Here is a 27,889-nt window from a genome sequence, read left to right on the forward strand (position 1 = left end):
AGATGTTTTATCGTGATTAACTGTTGTTACAAGATGAATTTTTCCCTTTAGTGTGCAACATCATTCCTTACTTGCCAACAATGTGTACAAATCATCGCAGCAAAATTTACAGAAAAATTGACTTTGGCCTCGGTCTTACAAAGACCTATTTACACATTTGGGATAAGTAAGCATGTTCTTCCCTTTGAATTCTGTACATATATTAAAGCTTTAAGCCTATACTGGAATCTACAAAATACAGCAAGATAAAAAGTTTGTCAAATATACATCTTAGACCATTACAATACAGCATCTTTACATACATGAACTTATCTTTTGCTCAGTTATCCACTCTCATCACATGCGCACCTCTAAAAAATGGAGCACTCCCACAGTTAACTCCTTGGTGCTGATGGGCTTGACTGCTGAAAGCAATTGTTAGGTGGGGGAAAAAGAATCAAATCCACGTGCAAAAGAGATTGATATGCCTCAAATTGCCCCCCAAAATGAATACTCCTGTAAATAAAGAGATACATGTCTTAATACAACTAAGCATAATGAATTCCCTTTGGGAAAAGTACAGCTACTCAATAATCACTCTTCTGTTTACTCAATTTTTTACTCTTCGGAGTTCATATCATTAATTCAACACCTCAAATAAGTTCAGGTTTGGCTAAGTGTTTCTGTTAATTTATTTTTAAATTTTGGTTCTTAAAGTTCTGCTGCCAACAGCAGATCACTTTCATGGAAAAAAGGACCTCGACACCAAAGAATTAATGCTGTATATGCATAACTGAAAGGACTCAAGTAAAACTAGTGTTTAGAAGTCCTTCAAACTGTCTTGTGACAAATCTAGCAACAAAATCTAACCTATGTCCCAAATGAATACTTGCTACAAAGAAGGCAACTCTGCATGCAATCATTCAAATTTACATTAGTTTGTAATTAAAAGAAAAACAAGATACAATTGCAAACAAGTATACAACTTTATACAGAAGGCCTCACTGTGGTAAATTATATATAGCATAGTGTTCTCATTTTCCTTAAAGTGCTATCAACACCATATTGGTTCAAGGTCATCTATTGTTTTAGGAGGTCTTTTAGTACAGCACCAGCACTGGCATCAGGGGACACTGGCAGTGGTGTAAAAGTAGGCAAAGCATCTGAAATAGGTTTCATAAGTAGATGCCCAGAAGTAGAAGCAGGTGTTATGAGAGGCACTGCTGCAGATCGAGGTGCCAGAAATGGATTTGCATCTGGTCTTCTGCTGATTCCTGAGACTCCAGAATCTGAAATGTAAAACAAACAAAAATCTCCACTGTGTTGGAAAGTTTTTGCAAGTCTATCTAATTTTTGAGCATTTGCCCTAAAACAAATTTTACAACTGCGTATTACTTTCCCAATATGAAAATTTCATCTGCTTGCCATGGACTGCAGATACTCTCATAGACTTATTTCTATCTTCTCTCATCTTGAACGTTACCTGCCCCAATGCTTCTTTTGTTCAACAATTCCTGTGTCTACACTAAAAGTCACCAGTCAAAAAATCATGGCACTTCCAGAACATGCCCAACCATATTGTGCTTGTTAGCATGGAATTCAGTAGAAACTCATGATATGCAATAAAATCCATACATTTTTGTGACATGGAGCACAAACACCCTATGCGAAGGTTCACTTCACCTATGCAATCAAACACAAAGTATCTGTCACACTGACTCCAGCACTATGCAAAGACAGAAGGGTCCATACACATGCATTATCACACAGCACTCAGGCTTCCTACCCTAGCTGTATTGGGGCAGCTGCCCCAAGGTCAGCTTCAAGAGAACTCATGTAAATAAAGATCACGGACAGTGAGTCACAACTGAGTCTTGAGTCCTCAATGTTAGCACGCTGGTCAAGTTATTAAAAAAAAAAAAAATTATTTGTAGTGAATAAATTTGTTCTCAGCATAATTTCAAATTTTCTTTAATTGTTACCTGGTATTTGACTGCTGCTTGGAGTACTGCTAGTTTTACCAGTTCCTGCTGCTCCTAAAGGTTTCATATCATGAACAGAAAGCTTGGGCGGAGGAAGGCTTGGGCAAGACTCTGTTTCAAGGAATTTCACAAACAGTTCTGAAAAAGACTACAAAAAGCTACTTGTTATGAAATCTTACATGCTTTTCAAAGGAGCATCAGTAAATTAAAAATAAATAAATAAATATATTTTTAAAAAGCAGCTGTCAGCAAGCTCTGAAGTACTCTGTACTGGTACTTAAATGTTCTACTTAATGAGCAACAATGTAATTTATTTTCAAAACAAAATATTTGTTGTCTCAGTGAGCAACATTTATGTAAAACTGATGAATTTTAAAGATAACACATGCACTTCCACCATGGTCCTATTATTGATTTTAGCAAATAGTTTCAAAAAACCTATGCTGCTACAGAAATCTCAAGTACTTGCTGCCTGCATTATTTCAATGGGCAAAATAAATAAGTAAAAATCCCTATGCTTCAAGATAATGTAAAGGAGTTATTTCTGAACAAAACTGTCAAACTCAATGAATAACAACCAAAAAAGAAGTTAATCCAATCTGCTCAATCTTGAATGTTTAATCTTGAATGCATTGTTAAATGGTCTGCAAAATGGAAAGCTCCACAGAATAACTGCTCCCATGAACCACATCATGAAAACTGTTGCTTCACAGTATTTGGAAGCTTAAACTATCAAGTTTATATGCTATACATAAGAGACACTAACTGAAGCAGCTAAGACAAGTAAAATTTAAAGGACAGATGGGAATCACTGTCATGAAAATATGGTATTATGATCTTTTTTTTTTTTTGAATTGCAGACATTCAGACTCCCACGTGTATTTAACCTCTGATGCTGTCAGTTTGTAGTATCAAGTCCATACTGGAAGAAGTCAGTGGTTTCAGCAGCCAGTGGAACAGTAAGTAGTTTTGTATTAGCCCAACACTTACAATTACGCAATTGTCTTCAATACCTATACATTTATTTAGTCAGAAGGGAACAATTCCTGGGAGCACATCCCCAAAACAAAATATGCCACAGCAGCTGCACAGAACATATAAATACTGTAAGATGAAGTAGAATTGAAAAATTGAGCTCAATATACTTATGAACCAAACATAAACACTAATATGCAACTGTTCCAGTTCTTCCACTCAAAATACATGATTAATTCTTACACTATTAAAACCAGTCTGGTGAGTTGGTCGTAAAGGTGTGCTTGGGACACTCTTTGATCCTGTTCCTCCACCAAGCCAGCCCGTCACCCATCTTGTAACTCCTCTTTGGTCTTCAGAGAGTAACTATAAGGTTTAAAAAAAAGTTAGGAAGCAAAATAAAGCAGCAGATGAAAAACCTGCATCACTGTGCTCACTGTATCACTGTAAGTCATGTGGGAATTCCACAAAATCCACAAACAGGTAACTTTAATTGCTACCAACTATAACTGCCAGGACAATCACATTTATTTTAGCATCAAGTCATTCTATTTTCAGATACTGCAAATGAATTAGAATCATAGAATTACCTGATCAAGTTCCTCCTTTTTCATACCCAAGATACTTCCCATTAACCTTAACACTTCATTACGTTTATTTTTTGGAGTATGAAAATGTCCAATGAAGAGATTCCTCATCAGGAGCCTGCAGAACAAAGACTGTTACACTGTCTGCTCCTAGATAATAGGTGACAGGGAAATTCCAATGCATTTATTCCTTATACTTTTGCCTAACCAACAATAACCCAAATAAACAATCCAGTAAAGGAACTAGAAGGGAATGCCATGAATTTCCTTCCCCTCTAAGTTAAAACACTTTTTAAACAATGAGCTGTGATTTGGACAGTATTGTAAGTATTGTATGCAGTAACATGAAACTGAATTGTACGTTACCAACTTTTGATGCAAGTGACACAATGCAGGAAAATATTATTCCCAGATCTTGACCCAAGAGAACCTTTAAACTGTTCCAAACCTAAGGAATGAGCAGGGGAACCCATTTGCCTATCCTGGTTTCAGTTCTAACACAGAGAGAGATTATGATGATGACTCAGAAAGAGATCAAATCTGAACAGCAGCCAGCTGATGCCATTCAAACCTAAGATGCATTATAAAAATTGATCACTAAGAACTTTTTTCCCCATTTTCATAACTCACACTAGTGAAGTGTAATACTACTTAAACATATAATCCAAATTTTGATACACATTGGTTTTAATCAATTCTAACATTTACAATCACTAATTGAGAAATGTCAAAATAATCAAAGTATAATTTCAAGATTACGTACAGAAGCTCAGTTCTGCACTACTCTTGCAACTCTTAGTAACACACCTGTTCATTGCAAAGAAGAATAAAGAACAAAGATGTACACCAATATAATGACTTACTTGTCCACTTTTCCTTCTGTGCTGTTGATGAGATTCATCAGTTTATTTTGTACATCTTCTAACATTTCTCTTCTGATCTCACCTATAAAATGTTATATCAAAGCAAATAAAAATCCCAGACTTTGTTTCAAAGTGTTATTAGTAATACATGTCTTTTAAAATAAAGACAAGCTAATATATGTATATATTTATTTAGAACAGTATCAGCACAATTTCTTATAAAAAGTGTCAACTTAGTGATTATTACTTGATTTCATAAGCTAGAATTTTCAGAACAATACTTAAAGCTAAAGTACAGAAACACAGGATGTCAGAGAACTGCTGAAGATCTGATGAACTGCTCAGTTCCATCTGGATTGTACAGAACTGGAAAGAAGTTCTTTATCATGTTCTCATCAGGTCTTTGGAGCTCAATGTATTTAAATAATATTCACTCTCGTCCAATAATTACATAGCATAGATTTTGCTACAATTCTAAAATTTCAACAAATTATTTGTTAACTTAAATTCAGAATACACCTGATTACCCCATCCAGGAGCTCTGGCTTACTCTGATCTTTCACAAATTAAAGCTCACCACCATAAAGAAAAAGAATTTCCAGAAGGTTTTACCAGCTAAAATACTTCACAGCCTTCTGACTAAGGATACAAGGACACAGTGACAAAAAAACTCATATCCCCAAATACATGACACTTATATCAAATTACAAACACTAACAAACTGTTTTCTGAGAAGAAAACGAACAGCTACAAGATACAAAGAATTAACTGAAGGTAAGTTTAAGAACAGCAAAAACAGAATTTGTCACCAAACCTTGGTTCTGCCAGATGCTATGTTTAAATTTACTTTTTTCCTAATAAAAGCACAAGTCTTAATAGCACACACAAGCCAAACAACATAATATAGATCCTCAATATAAAGACAATTGCTACCCTGAAGTTACAGAAGAGTTTTTTCTCCCCTCTCTCTGTAAGGCTGAATTCCTCAGATGTTTTCAAACTCTATGGAAAAACTCCCAACCAACATAAACTTCCTCTTATTTTAATATTTCTTGAGCTCATGTTAATTAATTATTTTTTTTTTTTTTTTTGGTAAATATTTGTAGGAATGACTGGGTATTTTGAAATTCTTTGAAATAATCACATTTTTCTTGTGAGAAGATGGAAATGAGGGAAGAAGAAAAAGTGACTTGTAGGAAGTTTTATAATTTCTGAATCATTTAAGATGCATAAAAATTTTCCATTCTGGTTTCCATGTGACTTTCAGTCTTTAATAAATGCATGTCACTACATGGTTCTCTATTTAACAGCAGTGCCTCCCTGAGAACCTGTGAGAGTTCTGGTGCATCTACACAGAGAGCTAGGCTGCGACATGTGTCCTGTTCAAATACTCCACAACTTTTCATAAACACTTCCCCAATATGACTTTTGGAAGGTAAAGAGTAGAACAAACTAATTAGTGTCATGCTGGGAACATTACTTAAAATTATGCTTCTTTGCAAGCGTGGTTAAACAGGACCCCCAAATTTGAATGAAACTGCAGGTGAACCATGGAAGCTGAGTGGTTATTTAGGTTTCCACAGAATAAAAGAGAATTTTAAAATGTTAAACTACCAATTTTGATTAAAAAAAGAGAAACAACATCTGAAAATAGGGTTTAAGTTTGTTTCACGATGTTGAAAGATGTTTTGCTCTACTTGGCGAGATACCAGCAAGCTTCCTTTTTACTTTTTTAAAACAAACCAATTAACAGTTTTTGAAGTGAAATGTTACTTCTGTTTTCTATTTTTTCCTGAGAAAATTTTTATATCAGAGAATCAACTTTTAAGGACAGCTACATGGCTACATTCATTCACAGTGATTACAGCTCTACCCTTGGACATGTTTTTAAATGGAATATTTCCTTCTAAAATGGAACCTTATAGTTGAAAAGGACTTAAGCATGTACTCCGTGTGCATGAAAAGACTGAATAATAAAGAAGACCTGAGCCAAAATTCAGCATGGACTGCTGTAAACCAGACATTTACAGCAGTCTCTAGTAATTTGTTAACCATTTATGGCAATCCCAAAAACTGCATCTGGTACATCTTATACTTTTCCATTAAAATCACTTCTCCTGCCAAAAAAAATCCATAAAGAAATCCATCAAAGGATTTGGCCAACAAAACCGTGTCTGGGAATGTATTTGGCTAGTTTTCAATAAGACATTATATGTTTTCTTGTATAAACAGAAAAAATGGAATGGTCTCTTTTTCAGTAAAAATAATGATTTATTCTACAACAATATTGAAGTGCTTCTTCCGTTATAAAACAATTTCTTTCAATTTTTAACAAGTAAATTGCTTGCCACTACGGCCGGTTTGATAAAACACTGAGACCCAGTTTTCTTTCAGTTCAGTTCAAACCCATTAACACATTATCCCTTACGCTTTCAGGAAGCTTAGCTATCAAATTAACCAGTAGCATAAGAACTCTCCAAATAATAGCGCCAAATTTGCCTATGTTAAAGTTATTTTCAATCCAGAGTCTTTGAACATTTCCACTGTGATGACTCTTGTAAGAGAGATAATAAAGAACAGCCGATTAAAAACAAAATCTACTGAATTAATAGTGGATTGATGCAGAGTGAAACTTGATTCAGTTTGTAAAGTTCATATGTGAACTCAAAACAATACTATGGTGCCCACTGGGACGTCAAACTGCACTTATGGATAAAATACATTTAAATAATGTGCAGTTATGAAAAAGCTGCAGCTTTTTTGAGTTCCTTCTGAAAATGCAAGGGCTTTTTAATGGCTATTCACACTAATTGTAAGATCACAAGCAAGTCTATTTTAAGAAAATATTTTATATTCCAAGAGGAAAACAAATCACAATTTAAGAATGAATAGCAAAAATTAGTTCAATATGGTCAGAGCTAAAAGAGTTACCACTACATTCAGCAGAGGTGATTTTGCAAGCACCTTCCTATAGCAACCCTTAACTAAAAGACTTCACCCCCAGATTTCCCACAGATATTGAGGGGGGGAAAAAAAAATCAGAAGGTCTGAGACCACAGAATGTGAGCAAGTCTCTGCCCTTCAAACTCTTCTTTGAGAGCCCCCTTGGAGGGCTCCTCTTGCTGCATATTTATCGCATATATACACCTGAAAGTCAGACTGCAACAAAGGATATGGCAGTAACAGCAAAATATGGTAACCCACAGAAAAAGAAGGAAAGAAAAAGCAGAACTCAGCTGGAAAGCAGAAGAGAAAAAGACAAATAACACAAATAACAGTGATTGAAGAAAAAGATGTTAATACTCCCTCAATAGTTGGTACTGTTAAACACTCATATGAGAACTGTCACACAGCTAGACAGACCATTTCCCCTTGTGGCTCAAGGAAACACTGAAGAAAAAATTACGTGCCAGGGCTGAGATTTAAGGACAGAAATCCAACAAAATTACTATTAGTTCTAAGTTCTGCTTTACTTAATGATACAACTCCTTTCTCATGAAAGCTGATATTAATGAAGAAAAAACACCACAGTGATCTTATCTTATTCATACAGTTATTGCATCATCTCTAATTGAGTCTGAGCTTGTAAAAATCTTACTGATGTCTGGCATTCAAATACATTATACAGAAACCGCTTAGTTTTTTCTATTTGATTAAAGTTTGAGACCATAAAGCAGAAATTCATAAAAATGGTACTAGTTTTTCCTACACTGTATTCTGCCTGTTTAGGCTTTCCTATACAGCTTTAATGCTAGAAGTGCTTACAAAGAGAAGGCTATGTACCTACCACAGATTTTACATTCCAGCGAGGAGAGAAAATACCCATTTCCATGCCATTCACAGACACAGAATCATTTATGTTGGAAGGGACCTCCTTAGGTTACCCAGTCCAACCCCCTCAGTTCAAGAAGGTAAATACTCCTCCTTTTCAAAATCGTTTCTCCAGGCAAACTCTTCTTACCATTTAGCCAATTTTTGTCTTCAAATCCAAAGTAACAAAGGTTGTAAAATGTCAAAGTATTTAATCAGAGAACAGTATGAAAAGCATATTTCTAAACAAGAGCAATCCAGAAGCTCATCTGAAAGGAGATAAAAAAATTCAAACTAAAAGACATGCATAAGGCCTTTTGCATGATTTCTCTAGTCTTATTCCTGTACAAGAGCAGTTCCTTCTACATCTTTACCAATAGCATATCCTTCACCTCACAGCAACTTTGTCTGTGAAATATGGTAGTTAATTCGAAAAAAATGTGACAGCATCTGGTATTTCACAAACTTTTTAAGAGACAGAACTAAAGCTGATTCAAGGGCTTTGGTATCTAAAGAAGAAAAAAAAAGAACAACTTGAAGGCATTTCTTAGAGAAAGACAGCTAACAGAAGGTACACGTAATTTTAAAAATGTTTAGTAATTTAGAAATATTTAATTGGTGAAAAATATCTTACCTTCTCTTTTAAGCTCTTCAATCTGCTCCTCTTTAACATCAAGTTGCTCAGTAAGCCTTGATGCTGCATCCAGTGCAGCATTCGCCTCTTCTAAATTTTCCTAAAGAGAAGGTAGGAAAAGGACAAAAAGGGAAGCACAAGAGTTCAGTTACAATTATGCTAATGCAACACAGATCAAACACAGCAAAAATCTGTACTTTATAATAACTTGGTTGGAAACATTCCCAGCATGCTATGTTGCTGGCCTTTCAGTCCCAGCATGGCCCCATCCCTGATCTGAATAAGAAAGAAGAATTATCTAACTTGATCTAGAATCACAGAATCCTTAGAGATGGAAGGGACTCTGAAGGCTATCTAGTCCAAGTCCCCTGCAATGAACAGCAACACCATAGCTAAATCAGGCTGCCCAGAACCCAACCCAGCCTCACCGTGAAAGTTTCCAAGGATGATGCATCAAGCACACCACTGGGCAATCTGTTCCAGTGCCTCACCACCCCTACTGTAAAATTTTTTTTCCTTATATCTAACCTGAATCTACCCTCTTTGAGCTTGAAACCACTTCCCCTTGTTCTGTCACCACCAACCCTGCTAAAGAGTCCACCCCCTTCTTTCCTGTAGCTCCCCTTTAGATGCTGAAAGGCTGCTATCAGGTCACCCCGCAGCCTTCTCTCCTCCAGACTGAAGAGCCCCAGCTCTCTCAATCTGTACTTACACAGGCTGCTCTTATACAGTAACAGACAATTAACACTTTACACAGTAGTTAAAGGGAAAAAAAAAAAAAAAAAAATCTATCAGTAATTAGCATGGAATTTCATTGGGTTCAACTTCATTATTGAGTCTACCTGTAGTGATGCAACTTTTTCTTCTAAGTTTTGGGCTTTTTTTTTCCATTCTGCAGTCTCTTTTTGGTGTTTTTCCAGCTCTGCTGAATACATGGCTTTTTCTTCTAATGAGTTAAAAATACAAAAAGAAAAAAAGTATTCATATACATAATTCTCTTTTTTGAGATACACAATCGCAAAATCTCAGCATTATCACATTTGGCATTCGTGAGGTAGAATTCTAATTTCTTAAGTCATATAATGGCCACCAGTTTCCACATCTCTTAAAAGATATGAAAGATTTTAAAATTCAAGCTATCAAAATGAAGATCAAGTAACCATGTACTTCAAAAGCACCAAAATATGGTAGTTATCTCATTTGAAGAATGCTTGCTGTGACTGATATTTCTCGACAAAACTTACCCTGTTGGAATTGCTCTAGTACCATCTGCAGGTTGGTCAGTGACAATGCATACTGTTTCACTTGGTCCTGTGAGATGGCGAGCTGTAGCACTGTTTCATCTCTCTGCTTGGAAACCAGGTTTAATTGATCTTGCAAGGATTCAACCTGCAGATTAGCCTGATGACTTAAATGAGCATGAAATAAATTATTTAAGACAACGAAAAAAAATCATCACAGAGAAAATTAAACTACAACAAAATGAAGACATTCCCTTCCCATCCCCTGAATTCCTCTTAAAAACAAACAAAAAAAATCTCCTAACAACACATTTTAAATAAGCCTGCTAATACCATTTTTGCAAGAACTTTTGTTTGAAGTGGTCTGCTTCAATTACTAAATGAATCAACAAGCCCTTCTAACAACTTCTAGCGTTAAAGGCAATCACAAATAACTTGGTACAGCCAGCTCCATACTGACGACTGAGTATCCATTTAATTTCCCATTATACAGAAATTTTATGAACCTGATAACCAAGGCACCCCCTAACATAGGCTCATATCATGTACAAAAATAGGATGTACTTCTTGAAAGACATTTGACACGTTCCTGCAAAAAACTAAAAAATATTCTACCAGTTTTTACACAGCCTTCTCTCAACTCTTCAAACTTCTGACTGGTTTCCGCAACAAATTCTGCTCAACTCAGAAATCTCTTTGCTGAGAATGTTACGAGCAAACTTTATCTTTGACACTTAAGGAAGTAGAAGAGACTGCAGCTACATATATATTTTTTGATTAATACTCTTGTTCTTCTGGGCAACTGCAGTGAAATGAAATCTTTTGCTTGAAGTAACAAACATGCCTATATTAAAGACAAGCCTTGAGTAATTTTCATTTTCTGATTTTCATTATTCTGAATGAAAACTGTAACTATAATTAAAACAATATATAAATGCTTACAGCACTGTACACCCTTCTACTCTAAAGTATGAAGATGTGCACTCATCTTGAAACCAACATGAGTATCACAAGCACACCTGTTTTGAACTGCGTTCTTTCCAAGTGAATGAAACCTTGATTTTAAAGGCAATTAAGAATCTTTCACCCTGCCACATGCAATTAAATTGATGGGTTGAGGAATTGTCTTTGTTTCCAGTTCTAATCAGTCAAAGATCTGAGATATTTATAGCTAGCAAAAGGACAAAATTTAGTTCATTACAGTTGTCAAGGTTATTTCATATTGCCTCTCTGATTCAGGATCAGAGACTAATTAATATTTTTTTTTTGTTTTCTCAAGCACCTAGCACACTTCAGAATGCTAATTCAATAAAATGAAGTCATCAATATCCTCCAGCTAAGCGTAATATTCATAGACAATGGCATTGCTGGATAAATGAAAAGATTACCTGGCATTCTCCACTGCAGTAGATGAAGACACGAGTTTTTCTTCCAAAACTGAAACTTTTTTTCTTAGCTTGGTCTCTCTGTCTTCTGCAGCCAAGGCTTCTCGTGTATAGGAGTCCTCCATTTCTATAAGGTGGTTACGCAGCCTCTCCAGTTCCTGATTTAGGCGCTGCTCTTTCTCATGCAAATGCTGTATCTGTGTAGAACACACCTTAAGTTGCTTGTATTATCAGCTTTCATAGAGGAAAGTAAGCAAAGAAAACGTACTTTAAAGCATAGTGCTTGTGTAATGATTTTGAGTGCTTTTACAAGTTATTACTAACAACAATTATGCAGAAAATATTATAGGTGCATTTTCTTATTCTTTATCTCTTGCAACTATAAGTTATGTGGTAGCATACCTCATTCTGTAGGGCACTGCTCTCCATTTGCTTCTGTTTGAGTGCTACCATAACTTGGTCTCTCTCTTGCTGAAAAATAGCAGCCTTTTCCTGCATCGATTTAACCTCATTGAGCAGTTGATTCAATTCCCCCGTTTTGCCCTGTGGAAGACATAAAAAAGCTTTTCAAGCACAGCAGTTATACTAAAGGAAATCAGCCTTGATAAATGTAAAGACAATACTAACGTAACAAGAAAATGGGCAAGACACACATGGCCCTTCAGCACAGGAACACTTTCAGGGAAAACATTATTCTGAAGTTTTTCCACTCATCACTAAAAGACAAAATACAAGTTATTCCTAAAGGACACTACGCACTCACTGTTTTAATTAACTGCTGTGAGTAGATACCCTTTAAAGAAACTTTTTGTTTCTTTAGAAAAGATTCTCACTCATTAATTACTTTCACAGTAATTAATAAGCTACTGCAACCTTTCTCTGAAAATACACTGAGAAAAAAGTATCTACTTTTCCATATGTCAAATTATGAGAAACCTTTTTTTTTTTTTTTTTTTTTTTTTTTCTCCAGTGCAGCTTCTCCAGCTATAAAAAGATGTGTGAAGTCATTTATCTCCTAGAGATGCTGTGAAGCAACCACACTGGAGTGACTGACACTTGAAGGAAGAACATTGAGAAATTAGTTCTCCTTGCCACCTCTGCAAATTTTATAAAATAAAAACAACATAGAGTAGTTAATGCAGAACAGGCAAAACCAAAATACTGAGCAGCTCTTCATTAAATATTTTCCAAATGAATGAAAAATGTGGTTTATGGATATAAAATGAACAGTTAAAATTACAAGCCATTCATCCATTGATTTTTCATTTTTTACTCTGTAATGCGATGTGGTGAGGAGTCACCAATTCCAGGCAAATACATGACGTGTACATTTACGTGAAAATACATTACCATGCCACTTATTTCAGAAGATAATAAACATGAACGTACATACCTGTTCTTTCTCTTTCAATAGCTTCTCAAAAGCGAGAGCTTTTTCCTTCATTGAGTGGGACTCAAACTCTTTCTCTTTCAGCATCATTGAAAATTGCATATTAGTTTCCTGAAGTGCTCGGAATTCTGTTTCTTTTTCTCTACACCTTACAACTATTTTTTCATTTTCTTCTTTCAGTTTTCGAATATCCATTTCTAATATTAAATTCCTTTCTTTGAGATTAGTCACAGCTTGTTTTAAAAGTTCATTTTCATTTTCTTTGTTACTAAGATTTTCACTCACAGAAAGTAACTGATCACTTTTTGATTTAATCAGTATGTCTTTTTCTCTAAGAGATTTCTGTAAGACATCATGTTTTTCTCTTATCTGCCTCATCTCTGAATCAGTCTCTTCTTGACTCCTCCTTTCAAACTCTGATGCTGTAGCCACAGAATCGGATAATCGTTGATTGTTTTCCTGAAGAGTCCTAATAGTTGAATCTTTTTCTTGCAGCTTTTTTTTCAGCTGTTCCAATTCCTTCTGAAGGAGTTTAGATTCATCACTGAGTACTTCAGGAGTGCTGCTTTGCACGACTGAAGGCTGTGAAATGATGGAAGCCATTGTCACGGATGGTGTTACCAAATCAAGTTTACCCAGGAGAAGATCTTTGGTATTATGAAGCTGTCCTATAGTGTGCTGAACTTGTGCTAATTCTTGACTAAAACTTCTTAATTTTTTCTCATTTTGTTCATAACTCTGAATCAAGCCATTATAATCTACCTGCAATTTTGAATTGCTATCACTTTCAACTGAAATCTGTGCTTGAAGCTTTTGTAGCTCTTCTTGGAGATGAGCTGACTCATGCTGCATGTTCTGAACTGTGGTTATTACCTGCTGCTTCCACTCTTCCATCTTCTTTACTTGCTGTTTTAATTTATCGCGTTCTTGTAAAAGTTCCTCAAACTGGTTACTGTTAACACCTCCTGAGCCATTATCAGTACCCGTACTGGATGTCTGCAAGACAGTCAATAAGGTTTGGCATTTCTGACTTAGAGCATCTATTTCAATATCTTTTTCTCGAATGATACGGGATAAATTTTGAATAGTTTCTCTAAACATATCTTGACTGCTATTTTCAAATCTATTAGATAATTTTTGGTTCTCTTCTTGCAACCTTACCAAAGCTGCTTCTTTAGCAGCCACCATATCCATGATCTTATGATACTCTGTTTTTAACTGACTGTTCTCTCTTGTCTTTTCACTTAGAACTGCTAGTACTTGTTCTCTTTCCATGACATAAGCTTGTAGCTGCTGCTGAAGACCAAGGACATCCTGCCGATAGGAAGCTGAGGAAACTCTAGCACTGAGAGCTTGTATTTCTAAGTCTTTCTCTTGAATGATTCGAGTAAGTTTGCCAACTTCATCTTTAGACAACTGATCGATTTGTTGACTTAGGGAAACATTCTTTTCATTTAGAAGCTTAATCTCCATCTCCCTTTCCTTGATACCTTTTACTAGTCTTTCAATTTCAGCTTTAGATAAGTCATGTTTTTCATTCCCATTTTCTCCATTAAGTGTCTGAACTTTTGTTTCCTGAAAAAGATCAGTAGAATCAGTCTGAATAACCTGTCTCTCTTTGTGCAACTGAGTTTTAATTTGCTCAATTGTTTTCTGCAAATTTTTAATTTCCTCATCTTTCTCTAAAGAAAGTCTTTCATGTGTAACATTCATTTGTTCACACTGAAATTTAGACTCATCTATTTCCTTTCTTTGCTCCTGCAAGGACTGCTGAAGTTGTACTGTTTTTTGATTCTGGTCTTCTATTGTTTTTTTGTGAACTTCTATTTCTTCTTCAAGATTATTCTTTATCACTTTCAATTGTGTCACTTCACTTTCAAGTTCAATAATAATATCTAGAGTTTTAGGCTCAACCACAGGAGTTGCTCGACTTTGCTGATCCTTAAAACGTTCAATTTCTTCCTTCAAATGATTGTTTTCTTCCTTCATTATAGCAAGACTTTTGTCTTTCTCCTCTAAGTTCTGTTTTAAGACATCCTGCTTTCTTGAAACTTCCCTATGTTCCTCAAGTTCCTGCTTCACCTGGGAGGCTTGATTTTTAAGTCTTTCAATAAATTCCTCCTTTTCTTTTATAAGTTCGGTCAACTGCTTTTGTCCCCCTAAGCTAGTAGTTAACATCTCTTTTGTTTCTTGATGGTCAACTTCCATCTGCTCCATGCCCCTTTTGAGTTCCGCAATCTTAAAATCTTTCTCCTGATTGAGTTTAACCAGGCGCTCATGTTCAAGCTGCAATGCAGTGGTATCCATACTACGAGCATTTGATAGCTCCTCAATAGTTTGCTCATACTTGTGTGCTTGTTCAAAAAGTTGTTTTTCAGCCTGGCTTAATTCTGTTTCTAAATGCCTTTTTTCCAATTTCAAAGCTTCCACAACTGTGTCTTTCTCTAAGCAAACTTTATTCTTCTCAGAAATTGTATCATTTAACTCCTGTTTTAGTTCTTCAAAGGCTACTATTAGCTTTCCATTTTCTGTTTTGAGATCAGACAGAGATTTCTCTAAGTCTTCATTTAGTTGCTTATTTTCCAGTTGTTTATTCTGTAGTTTCACAATTTCTGCTTCTCTTTCTTTCAGAATCAGATCTTGACTACTGTGGCTAGATGCCTGCTCAATATTTTCTGTTAATTTGCTCAAGGACAGAGAAAGTTCCTCCTCTCTTTCTTTCAGTCTTTGTTGCAATTCTCTAATTTCTCTTTTATTATGCAAGTTACAGTCCTGGGCCTTCTTCAACTGCTCCTGAAGGTTTCTAACGTTATCTTGAAGTTGTTGCTTACTTATATGCAAATCATTAAGTGCATACGAGCATTGACTTAGCTTTTCTTTCTGAGTATCTAACTCCTTAATAGTTTCCATCTTCTCCATTTCTAATTTTGCTACTTTCTTTCTTTCAACATCTATGTCAAATTTCAACTGTTTGGTGATGCCATCAGTTTCTATGTGTTGTCTTGACAGCTTCTCTTTCAGCGTAATCATATGCTGGAATGAAGATAAACAAGAATTTGTTAGAAAAGAAGGAGAATAAGCAGAAGTATGTATTTGATTTTCATCCTCTGAACAATTAAAAATTTGCCTGAAAACAAAAACGTTTTCTACTTAAAAAAACTGAGCTAACAAGTAGTATCAAGTAGTCAACGCTAAATGACTAATTGTTATTTACACAGGAGAAGAGGCTGACTGTCACCTCGCTACAACCACCTTTCAGGGAGTTGTAGAGAACAGTAAGGTCTCCCCTGAGCCTTCTCTACTCCAGACTAAACAATCCCTGTTCCCTCAGCTTCTCCTCCTAAGAGTTGGGCTCCAGGCCCCTTCGCAGCTTTGCTGCCCTTCTCTGGACATGCGCCAAGGCCTTGATGTGTTTCTTGTATAGAGAGGCCTAAAATTAAACACAGTTCTGAAGATGCAGCCCCTCAAATGATGACTGGTCTTAATGGTCAGTATAACAAGACAGTGACGTAAAAGTATAATTTTAATTTCATTATATATAACATGACCTTGGCTCCACAAACATCCATATTATGAAGAAGTTGTGATACAGCATATTAACTGGTCAACAAAATGAAAAACAATGGAAGGAAGACGAAAAGCTTTTAAAAACCATTCATCTTAATTAAACTGTCGTAAGAAAGAATTAAAGTATTAATAGGATAAAAACCTCTGAACTACATACAAACAAAAATTATGTGGTGTTTATCTGGACTTTAGAAAGTGATATGCATTATGGGCAGCAGATGTGTCATATTTCTTTGTCTGCAACAAGCAAGTTTCTTACACTTTAGGATTTCACATCAAGATGGTGAAACACTGGCCCCAATATCCCCATTTGTTTATTTGCCCCAGGGATAACTTATCTACATACAAAGATCATCTTAAAAGATAAACACACACAAATATAAACATACATTTTTGAAATTCAACAAATAATTTGAATGTTTGTTACCTGAGTAGCTTCTTGATTCTGCTTGTCTAGTTCTTCCAATTCTGCTATTAATGTTTCTCTTTCAGCAATACTTTCATTTAATTCATGTTCTTTCCTTTCCAAATCTTGCTTTAACTGTCTTAATTCTGAATTCTGATCCTCAGTATATGCAGAAATAATATTCTCATTTTTACACTGTGCATTTAGAAGTTCCTTCTCAAGTTCCTCCTTAAGTAAAACAAACAAATCTACGTATTAGCCTCTCTTGACGAAACTTGTACTGCCCCACTGTGAAATGCCTTATTTTACTCAAAAACAAAATCAGAGCACACATTTTTATGTTAACATCTCTGAGTCTATAGGAACATTATCCCAATTAGAAATTCTTTATCATGAAGTATTCATCTTTAACATTCATATATACTTTTTTTTTTCATGATTACTTCTTTCATGATGCTCGTTAGTGTACTTTACAAACTTCTTCATAAAAAGTCATGGCCTGACAATCACAGTTACATCCACTACTGAAGTATGGATCCACAGCTGGGATAAACTATTACAACTTCCAGAGACATTTTAAACATACAGAATGCACAGCAAGAAAGGAGTCAAGGGCAATGAAAAACATCCTTACAAAAACTGCTATGGGAAGTCTTTAATTGATGCAACATACAAAAGATCCTACTTGAAAAAATTTCTGGATACAAAATAAACTAAGTCATATCTCTCAAGTGTGAATTTATGAAGGACTTGCTGGAATGTTGAAAAAAAATTAAAAAGATACATTAAATTCATCAGTAAGATAAAATGTGATGTTAGAGCACTACATGGAAGAAAAAGCTATTTTAGAACAATGTTGTCAAAACTATTCTGAATATACCAATACTTACCACTGTGTAGAAAAAATATGTAAACAATACAGATCAGAAATCTAACATACATACCTTTTCATTCCTAAGTTTAAGATTTTCTTCTTTAAGAACTTGGAGATCTAATGTAAATGCCTGAACATCTTCTGCCATATAAACAGGATTGTCAGCCTACAAAAACAGTAGTGAAATACTTAAGGTAAGAATCCAGAGCATTTAAAAACCATCAACTGTATTAACTCTTTACCAATAAATATCAGTGGAGGAACATGGAAGAATAAAAACCTGATATGAATACAGTTTTATATTGTCTAAAGTACTGTTTTTCCAGTAATTTAAAGGGAAGTTTATGTACAATACTTTAAGAATATATATTACAGTAGCCTAAGTAAAGCGGGCTAAGTGGAACTGTACTTGTTTTTTTCAAGAGAGAACACTGTGGAGTATAACAAAGCGGAATGTATTGCTCCCTTGACTTCCACATGTAATTATAAAACCAATTTAAAACTACTTCCTCGACTACAAGGTTATTTATACACAGTGTGAATGCTACAAGAATGGATACTACTAAGAACAGGTATTTTCCACAAGTTACTGTTGTTGCTGCTTTTTGTTAGCTTAATTCAGAAGTTGCCTTACCTGACTTAAAATCGAAAGCCTTGCTATTTCTCTTTCTGCTTCTGTAATGGAAAAAGAAACATACTTTTACTACTTCCAAAAATAAATAAATAAATAAATAAAAATAAAAATAAAAATCAAACGAAATCATCCTCCTACCTTGCCCAACAGAATTCTACTCTAAGAAAATCATAGCATCGCATATAGCATTTCATAGCATTGTAATGAGATACTTCTTTTTTTTTCTTTTTTTTTTTTTTTTTTTAAAGAAGTGAAAGGCACATATTAGAAAGTAGAAGTTCCCTTTTACAACTGAATGCACAGAAGGCCAAATTCGACACCATGTTGTATCACAGAAAAAGTGTACTTTTACAATAAAACTTCTATCCAGGTTTATTTCAAAGGAAAAAAACCTATTGAACAGTTGACACACAGTTGATACACTACTGGCATCAGAACTTCTACATTTATCATTCCAGGCCTAACAACATTCTCTGCTCTTATCTCAGTGAACAACCCTTATTTAAAGCAGCAGCTTTTAAAGGTACATAGTTGAATATTCAGTTCCAAATTCTTAAAATACAGTGGCCTTCCAGTGCCTAAAGGAGGCCTAATGGAAAGCTCGAGAGAGACTCCTTATCAGAGAGCGTAGCGATAGAACAAGAGGGAGTCATTTTAATCTAAAAGAGGGGAGATTTAGACCAGACATTACAAGAGAATTTTTTGATATGACAGTGGTGAGGCAGTAGAACAGACAGCCCAGAGAAGCTGTGGGTACTCTGTCCCCGGATGTGTTTGAGGCCAGGTTAGATGGGGCCCTGGGCAACCTGGTCTGGTAGGAGGTGTCCGTGCTCAAGACAGGACGTTGGAACTAAACGATCTTTTAACACCCCTTCCAATATAAACTGCTCTATCATTCTGTAAGAGTAAATTCTAAGCAATAAAGTTGAAAATATGTGACAACATATTATTAAAAATCAAAAACAGTAAAATAAACCCACATCATCTTTGTACCTAACAGTGCTTGTTGCAGACTGACAACATCTTCTGGTAGCGGTGTCTTGGATTGAGACTTCTCCTGTTCTTTCAAGAGAGCACCTTGCTCTGCAACAGAACTTTGAAGCATACTGAAGTCAGATTTTAGACTTTCAAGTTCCTGGGTTAGTTGGATTTTTTCTACCTTTAACAGTTCTTGCTCTTTCAGAAGAATTTTGTTTTCTTCTTTGGTAGAAGATAACTTCTGATTTAATTTTCTTATTTCATCCTCTAGGTCCTTTATCATTTGCAAGCTGTCCACTTTCCCTCCTTCTAGATTCTGAGCAGTCTTTTCCTGTTCACTAATTTTAGAATCAACCATGGCATCAGTGCTTACACCATCTAAAAAGCAAAACAGATCGAGTTTGCAATACTAATCAAAGCCAGCACGGTAGATCTTTTGTTTAAAAGTCTCTTTCATCCCTTCTCCTGACAGAAGGATAATCTAAAACAAAAACATGTCAATCAACAGAAAACTAAAGTAAACAGAATCAAGTTGAAGCACTGTCATGCATATGACTGATTTGATAAACAGTTTTTCAAATACTTGGATCTCCTTGGCTCTAATGAGTTTTAAAAAGTGTTGCAAGACACACATTGTTCAAGAGTTCATTAACACATCATTCTTGACCAGGAAGAGTGGGAAAAATGAAAGAAGCCAATTTATCAGGACACAATCTGTCTGTTTTCTAAGATTAATTTATCAAAACTCATCCAATTCAGTCTCACGCAAAAAAACTCTTTATAACTTAATGTTGAAGAGTTGCTGAATGGCTCTCACAGAGTACAATACTTCGTATATGCAACACATTTTTGCTAGTAAATCTTAATAACAGAATTACATTTCGTGAGTTTATAAGTGGCTGCAAAAATTATAAATTACTTGATAACCTCATTTGCCAAATGGTGCGCCAAGTTTTTCATCTAAAGACCTCATTTTCCAGACATGTTTTTACAGATCCACATATTAGTACTACATAGTTCTGCATAATCCTAATAAGGCAATTTCCACATAAGTTACAGAGTGTAAAAAAGCAGAATAAAATAACGTACAGAAGAAAAATGGAAACATACTGTCTGAGAACTCAAGTGTAAGCTCAGACAGCTTTCCTCTCTCCCCAGTCTATATTACATTCTCAAACAGAACCAACTAAATATCAGATACACTCTAAAATTATTTGAAAGCTGAGAGCAGCATTTGTTTTACAGACAACTTGTAAAGAAAAGATGTGATTCCTGCCTTTAACTTTAATAAATGTGCCCTACTGGTATGTGTAAGTGCAGCGTACATAAAAGACAGATAACATTTTATGAGTCATCTGATTTTGAGAAATACGTTACCTGTGCTGCCTTGAAAGTTATGAGCCTGAAAAAATATTTTCTCTCTTTATTGATATCTCTTACAAAAACCAGAACTTATAATCTTCAGAAGCTGGAGTTTTAACAAGTTAAACAAAGGCTTAGAAGTAGATCTTAAATACTTATGCAACGAAGCTCCTAGAGGAGATTCCCACTGACACAACTTCTCATGGAATATGAAGAACCTTCAAGATACAATGAAGGCTCCTTCTGATAACTACTGAGCTTCCACTACAATCTATTCACACTATAGACACACGTGTGGTTCTTACAGCAACCTCAAAGTTTCAATCTAGAAACCCAAACAGCACATAGTACTTCTCACTATTTTTGTGCTGAGATTTTCTAACCTTGCTATAATTCAGATCCAACCCAACACAGTGAATAAAAGGTAAGAGAACAGGTGCCTGCCTTAAACGTGAAACTGAATTAAAGTTGAAATTCAAATTCCTAAATCTGATCTGCCTCCTATTTATTACACTGTGCATAACGTAACATGTACGCTTTAACCACAATTCACTACATATTAAATCAGAAAGGAACCTCAGCAATAAGCATGCAGTTAAGACCTTGCTGTAACTGATTCTCAAGTTCTTCAATCCGCTCTTCATATTCACTCAGCTCTTCTCGATGTCGACGACTTATCTCTATTAACTTTTGTCTGTGTGCATCTTGCAACACCGAAAGTTCATGTTGATGTTCATCTATTTCTCGACTTAAGTTCTGTTTAAGCTCCTAAAAACATTGTTAGAGAAACAGAATGGTAAAGTACAGCACAGAGACTTAAGAAAGAACACAAAAGAAACAACATTTTTCCTTCGTAAAATCAAAGGATTTATTAAAGAAAACGTCAAAGTTTTTTTTTTTACATTTAAAAAAACATTCCCTTGAATATACAGATTTACACAGACAGTATGCTGTACAAATAATAAAAATACAAAAAAAATACATTTAATAGTAGAGTGAATAAAGATTACAACTGTTTCCAAAGGAAGTGGTTATATTAGGATATTTCTAATAACTTTCAGGAATTCATCTGAATTTGTATCATGCGCTTTCAATGAAAAAAAAGGGCAAGATGAGAACACAAAAAAAACCTTACTTTGCAGATCTAAATTCATTCTTAAGTCTACAACAGCTTCTGAAAGTGATTTGTCCTCATAAACGCTGATGGCATTCTTTTAAGCTTAGGAGCTAAGTTAATCAAATTACAGAAACACCCCCACATTCTCAGAATGCTAGGCTGTTCTGAAATCTAGCACATTACATTCAATAGCACATACAATTACATTACATGTCCAGGTGCATTTAACATTATTCACATCATGTGACAATACACAAAACCATGAAGAATAAAGTACAAGCTAGGACAAGTTTGTCAAAGTTGTCATCTTACCTTAATGATATTTTGCAGTTTGCATATTTCGCTTTGTTCAGCATCATTTGCTCCTTGCACTTTGGAAGACTGAAAAAAGAAATATCACACCTCCAAGTGGAAATTGTGATAAATACATATATTTTTCAAATAATTGTTTCCTTTTTTTGGCAATCAAGGGTAGAAAACAACAAAGGTAACATGAAGCTTCTAATCTTCAAATTTAGAGTCATTTCCCTTGGAAGAAGGGTATTTTAATTAAAAAAAAAAGCAAACTTCAATTCTCCACTGACTTTTTTTGTTTTTTTTTTTACATGCAAACGTGTAACAGCAGGAGGGGGGGACATTATTGCACCTGGTAAAGAAACAGGGTTGCCTAATTTTACTTCAGTTTTTCCATATAAAGAAAGAAATATCTCTGAAACTGGGCTACAGCTTGAGGAATGACAATTCATGCCAACAACAGCCTGAAAGACTATGTTCTTTCTTGTCTCAGCAGATCATAAATTGCAACTGACATAGCAAGTACTAGCAGAAAAGTAGGTGAAAACAGTACACAATATCCCACTATCACTTTTGATAGTATTTTGTTGTCAGAAAGTAGTGTAGACTAAAACATCATTAAGCTGCACCTTCCATCACATCAAGTAAAATTCGTAGAAATAACAACATGAATATTAAAGATCCATTCCAAAAATAGCCAATACGATGCAAACAGTATTTTGGAGGGGAGACAGAAATCACTCACCTGTGCAATCTGCTTCCAGTGGTCAACCTCAGACTCAAGTCTAGAAACTTCATTGGACAATCTGTTTATTTCTTGTTGAGACCAGATTATATCCCCAAAATCCATGTCATCGCCTTCAAAACCTGAGGAATGTCTAACCACAGGAACAAAGGAGGCTGATGTAGTGGCTGGTTGTGAAACACCACCTCCTAACTGTGCTGACTGAGCAGCGGTCTGAAGTTTCTGCAACTGCTCCTGTAAAGCATTCTGTCGAGCTTTTAGATGGCTGATTTCCACCTGAACATATAGAATATAAGGCACCGTTTCAGTAAGAATACCAAAATATGCTCTATTTGTACTTTCACAAAAGAACAATGAAATACAACTCCCTCCCAGCATAAAACAGTGGTCGTTTCCACCAGAAAGTAAAGAACAAAAATTCTAAACACTTCTGAATGAGAAAAGCAGTCACAGTTACAAGGAATCTCATACAAGACTCACACTAAAAGTGTTAATACTCTTCTGGTTAAGTATTTCTACATATATTTCAGTGGAAGTTTCTGCTGACGTCTCAGTACTGAGATACCTGTATACTTTCACTATATTCACACTAACAGGCTGCACCAAATAAAGATTATTTCAAGAGTTAATTCAGATATGAAAATTAAACAACGTATGATGCTCCTCCAGTTACTGACTCAAGATAATGTGGTAACATTTATTTTATTCTGAGCATTTCAGTGTATTGCAAATGTGCTTACTTACAACAAACTAAAATTAACTCCCTGCCATATTTACATAAGAATTCTATTATTATAGTTAAAGAGCAGAATATTATATATCTCAAAATTCTGTTTCATCTTGTTCATCCATGTATTTACAAATAAAGCTGACATAAAGTTCATTTTGCATAATATTCTAGGCACACTTGCACCCTTCTTCATTTACACAGCTATGAAAGCCCATGTTACAGAGCAGGCAATAAAACTGGAATGTGTATATCAAAGGGATACTTTCTCAAATTAGGAAAGGTAGCTCTGTTTCCTTTAATTCTACACTTTAAGATAAACAACTGCAATATCCATAGACTATTTATCTGAGAGTTTGTTGACACTGCACCTTCAGAAGATAGCTGAACTAGAGAGCAGTTAGTGTATCATTTCTCAGCGATCACAGAAATTCTTATACACAAATGACGTTCCCAGAGCTTTCTCTTTTCTCTCCCAGCTGCTGGCAGCTCTGTTAATATTATGCAAGTCAATTAAATTCATGTTTTAGTCAGTTTCTATATTCACGAACAAACAAACCATAACACTAATTCAGAACTGTGACTAATAGTTCGCCTGAAAGGGCACATATACTGTAACTAAACAACAACAAAAGCAATACAACACACTGTAGTTGTACTTACATCATTTACTTTGTATCATACCTCTTTCTGTTGCAGCTGATTTCGGTACTCCACAGATAACTGTTTTATTTGAAGCTCTGCTGCTTCATGCTTTTCTTCTAAGTCACTACAAACTTTTTTCAGCCTCTCGTTCTAGGAAAAATGAGAAATGGGTATTAGCAAATTCTGAACACAGAACCATAGAATCACTCAGGTTGGAAAAGACCTTAAAGATCATCGAGTCCAACCATGACCTAACCATGCTACCCTACATCTAACAACCCTCTGCTAAATCATGTCCCTGAGCACCACATCCAAACTGTTCTTATGGAACTAGAAAAATGTAAGCTTGATGAAGACTTAAAAAAAACCAAAAAGCAACCAACCCCAAATGACAATCATCTAAACAGAACAGGCATTTTGCATTATTTCACTCCAAATACACAGTAACTATAACTTCCAAGTGTGGCCCCAAAACTCAAGATCACACCCAATCTTTCCACTTTTATATAGTGTGGTAGTTTGTGGTGATCAGAGATAAAGGCCAAGAAGAAAAATTCAAAGCTGAGTTACATGTGGAACTTAAAAATAGCCACGCAGCATAAACTGGGGCCAATATCCCTAACAGCCCAGTATTTCAACATTGGTCAACAACCGTCACCAATCATCACAAAAAAGAAGCAGGAACTGTCATCTCTCCAAAACACTAAGTGTTCAGTGTTCTTGAGAGCAGATGACATACATGAAGGTGGTTGGTTTACAGACATAAAGTCACAAGACCAGCAACGGGATTGTGAGAAACAGCAGAAGAGCACAAGCATCTGTAGCTATGTCAAAAGGAGCATGAAGTGGGGAGACAGAAGGAGAACTGCACCAGTTGAGACAGACACTCACCCAACTTCAATGCCTGTAGCAAACGACACGCTGTCGTGTGTGGTTGGGCATTGCACATTTAGAGTCACATTTACAAAACGCTAAAAAACAATTAAGTCTTTGCCAGCCAAAATTTAACAAAACTTAACAAGAACTTTGCATTTGCAAGCTCGTTACAACCAATCTACTGTAGCAGCGCAAGTTCTCAAATCAGTAGGAACAGTTGCACTATTTAGCACAAGATGAAAACATGCACCACAAACACTGGTAAATAAATTTGCCCCCTAACCATGATGGCAGCTAGTCACCAAAGGAAAGTGGCACAATCTAATACTACTGTTATCCTTGTTTCTAGATTTTCACAAGGCTGAAGAACTCTGATGCAAAATTTCATCTTTACCAGAAACAATTTTTATTTATATTTTTAATTACAGTAATGTTCTGAAATCTCTTACTTCAGACTTCTGTGCTGCATTAATACTTTCTATTTCTCTGAATCTGGAATTGGACACGTGTAGCTCTGTTGCTGCATCTGAAAGAAAGGTGAAAATGTTCAGTTTTATTAACTTACAAAACACTGAGCAAACATTGCTTAAAACCACAGTTATTACTAAGTATCTTTTCTTTAGACTGCTTTAACATTTGTTAGCACCTAAATATGAGAAGTTACCTTTATCAGAATGCTATTGAAAATATTTTTCAGGCCAGAATTCTTCTGGACTTAATTTAGTTCTCTCATATCAAGTCTTTAAGTCAAATCACAAAACTAATGGAAAAGCATGAAATTAAGCTTAAAAATACGTGTAACAGTAGTTTTCACTGGGCTGTTACGTGTCACTGAGTCAGTTCTTCATTTAGGACTTTGTCCCTGACATAACTGTTGCATGTGATTATTTCTCAATAATTTCATGTGAAGGTTCAGAACAAGGATTAGCTCCCTAAAATACATACAGTGATGACTAAATTTAGTCAAGAAAACAAACAAACAAAAACCAACAGCTAAAAAACCCATACAACAGAACACCAACCTGTCCCATATGCCAGGGGGCACAAACCCTTTAAGACTCGTTGTCATTTACAAAGGCAATGCAGTGTGACCACACAAAAAAGTGCATTGTTCTCCCCTTGGCTCTTCTTTATTTAAAAGTCAATTTTCCTTAAATAACCTACATTTACTTCTCCCTTCTCCCAGGTTTAGTGGGTATAAATAGAACACTTCCTTTTATTAACGAGGAATCACAATTAATGGGCTAGAATGCAACCTCCACATTTTTTCAAAACTTGAAATGAACACAAATGTGCACCTAAATGCTGTATTTTATAGTTTCCTATACATTGTCTAAAACCAGTGTTGCTTGAGTGCTGCAGGAGCTGCAATACAGCCATTAAACTGAAGATGTTATCATCTGTAATCCACCAACAGCATCATGAGTTAGGCCAGCAGTCAAAACAGCGAACATTAAAAGACAGGGTAAGAGAACCATAGAATTATTAAGATTGGAAAGACCACTAAGATCATCCAGTCCAAACACCAGCCCATACCTGAGACTGCTCTAGACCCCATCACTCAGTGTGATATCCAACACTTTTCTTGAACACCTCCAGGGATGGTGACACCTCCATTCTTGGGGCAGCCTGTGCCAGTGCCTCATTGGAAGGAAAGGAACTGCTCTAAAAGCGTTCTTAAGGCCACATGATACGTGCAGGCCTTTAGGGATCAGAGCACTTAGATGATGTTGGATTTTTACACCCCAGGTCAGTAAGCATAAGATCCCATACAAATGCACTGCTCCAAAACTGGTAGGAATTGAAAGCTGTTGCTAGCAATGCTAGCACTCAGGTACAACTGGAAGCAACTGCTGATCATCAGCTCTCTTTCACACAAACCAAAGCACAAACCTGTGAAGCAGTATCACTATTTATACTCTACTATAGCCAAGAAACCCAGCAGAAGACTGCACAACTTGGAAGCACAAGGTAAGTTTCCAAATGAAGCCAATACAGAATTTAGGATATAAAATAATTCAAGAGCATATACTTCAGAAAAGTGAGGAAAAGATTTCTTCTCGGAATAAAGATCTCTCTTGTGAGCATTTTACCCACACACCAAAAGCCCCATCTGCATCACAGTTCCAGTGTGAGCTTGCTAACACGATTTACGCAACACATTCACAGTGTTTCACAGCTGCAAATAAGCCACGGTAGTTGAAATCCACACTCTGTAGAGAGAAGCACGAGCAGCTCTGCGTGATTGCTATTCTTTATGCCCACTGCAGAATACCCTCAGCCCTGCCGAAAGATCTGCAACAAAACCAAGAGGGGACCGCGGTCTGAGTGACACGTCAGACCGATAGCACCGCTGCACTGCAGCCGTATGAGGTCACTGCAAAAGCAGCTCATCAAACCGGGTCTGACACAAACGAGGCCCACGCAAAGAAAGAAGAACGTCGTGTACTTCCACGACGGACAACCAAACACTTCACTCTATTCAGAAACTACAGAGTAACCAACACAGCGCTGGCTGGCCTCTCCTACGGCAGCCTGGGAACGCGCTTGTTTATTCTCCCGATCCTGAGGCCAGAAAAAAACGCAGACCAAAGCGGGCAGGGGCGGTAGCTCCAGATAGCCCAGCACCGACCTCCCTCCCCCGACTGCCGGACGGGCCCGCGCCGCAGCCCCTCTTACCGCCCACTTCCTCCGCGCCCTCCAGCAGGATATCCTTGGTGAAGCTGGAGATCTGCCCGGTGAGCGAGGACAGGCTGCCCCCCACCTGCCCCAGGGACTGGCCGAGCCCCGAGCCCAGCCCGCCCAGCCACGACGCCAT

General features: G+C 36.1%; 1 protein-coding gene across 1 annotated transcript; it reads right to left on the reverse strand.

Moving 5' to 3' along the window:
- Window positions 1-1,059: 1,059 nt before the first annotated feature.
- On the reverse strand, window positions 1,060-27,889 carry TRIP11 (thyroid hormone receptor interactor 11; the record flags this gene model as incomplete). The annotated part of the gene is made up of 21 exons (XM_079537338.1): window positions 1,060-1,268; window positions 1,962-2,109; window positions 3,180-3,302; window positions 3,527-3,641; window positions 4,387-4,468; window positions 8,831-8,930; window positions 9,673-9,776; window positions 10,075-10,238; window positions 11,460-11,653; window positions 11,859-11,999; window positions 12,850-15,879; window positions 16,841-17,047; window positions 17,764-17,859; window positions 18,328-18,368; window positions 19,321-19,683; window positions 21,270-21,435; window positions 22,097-22,165; window positions 22,824-23,099; window positions 24,235-24,345; window positions 25,521-25,597; window positions 27,751-27,889. The coding sequence occupies 21 exons, from the start codon at window positions 27,887-27,889 to the stop codon at window positions 1,060-1,062; spliced, it is 5,955 nt and encodes a 1,984-aa protein (XP_079393464.1).

Source organism: Tetrao urogallus, assembly GCF_951394365.1.
Source record: "Tetrao urogallus genome assembly, chromosome: 6".
Classification (NCBI taxonomy): Eukaryota; Metazoa; Chordata; class Aves; order Galliformes; family Phasianidae; genus Tetrao; species Tetrao urogallus.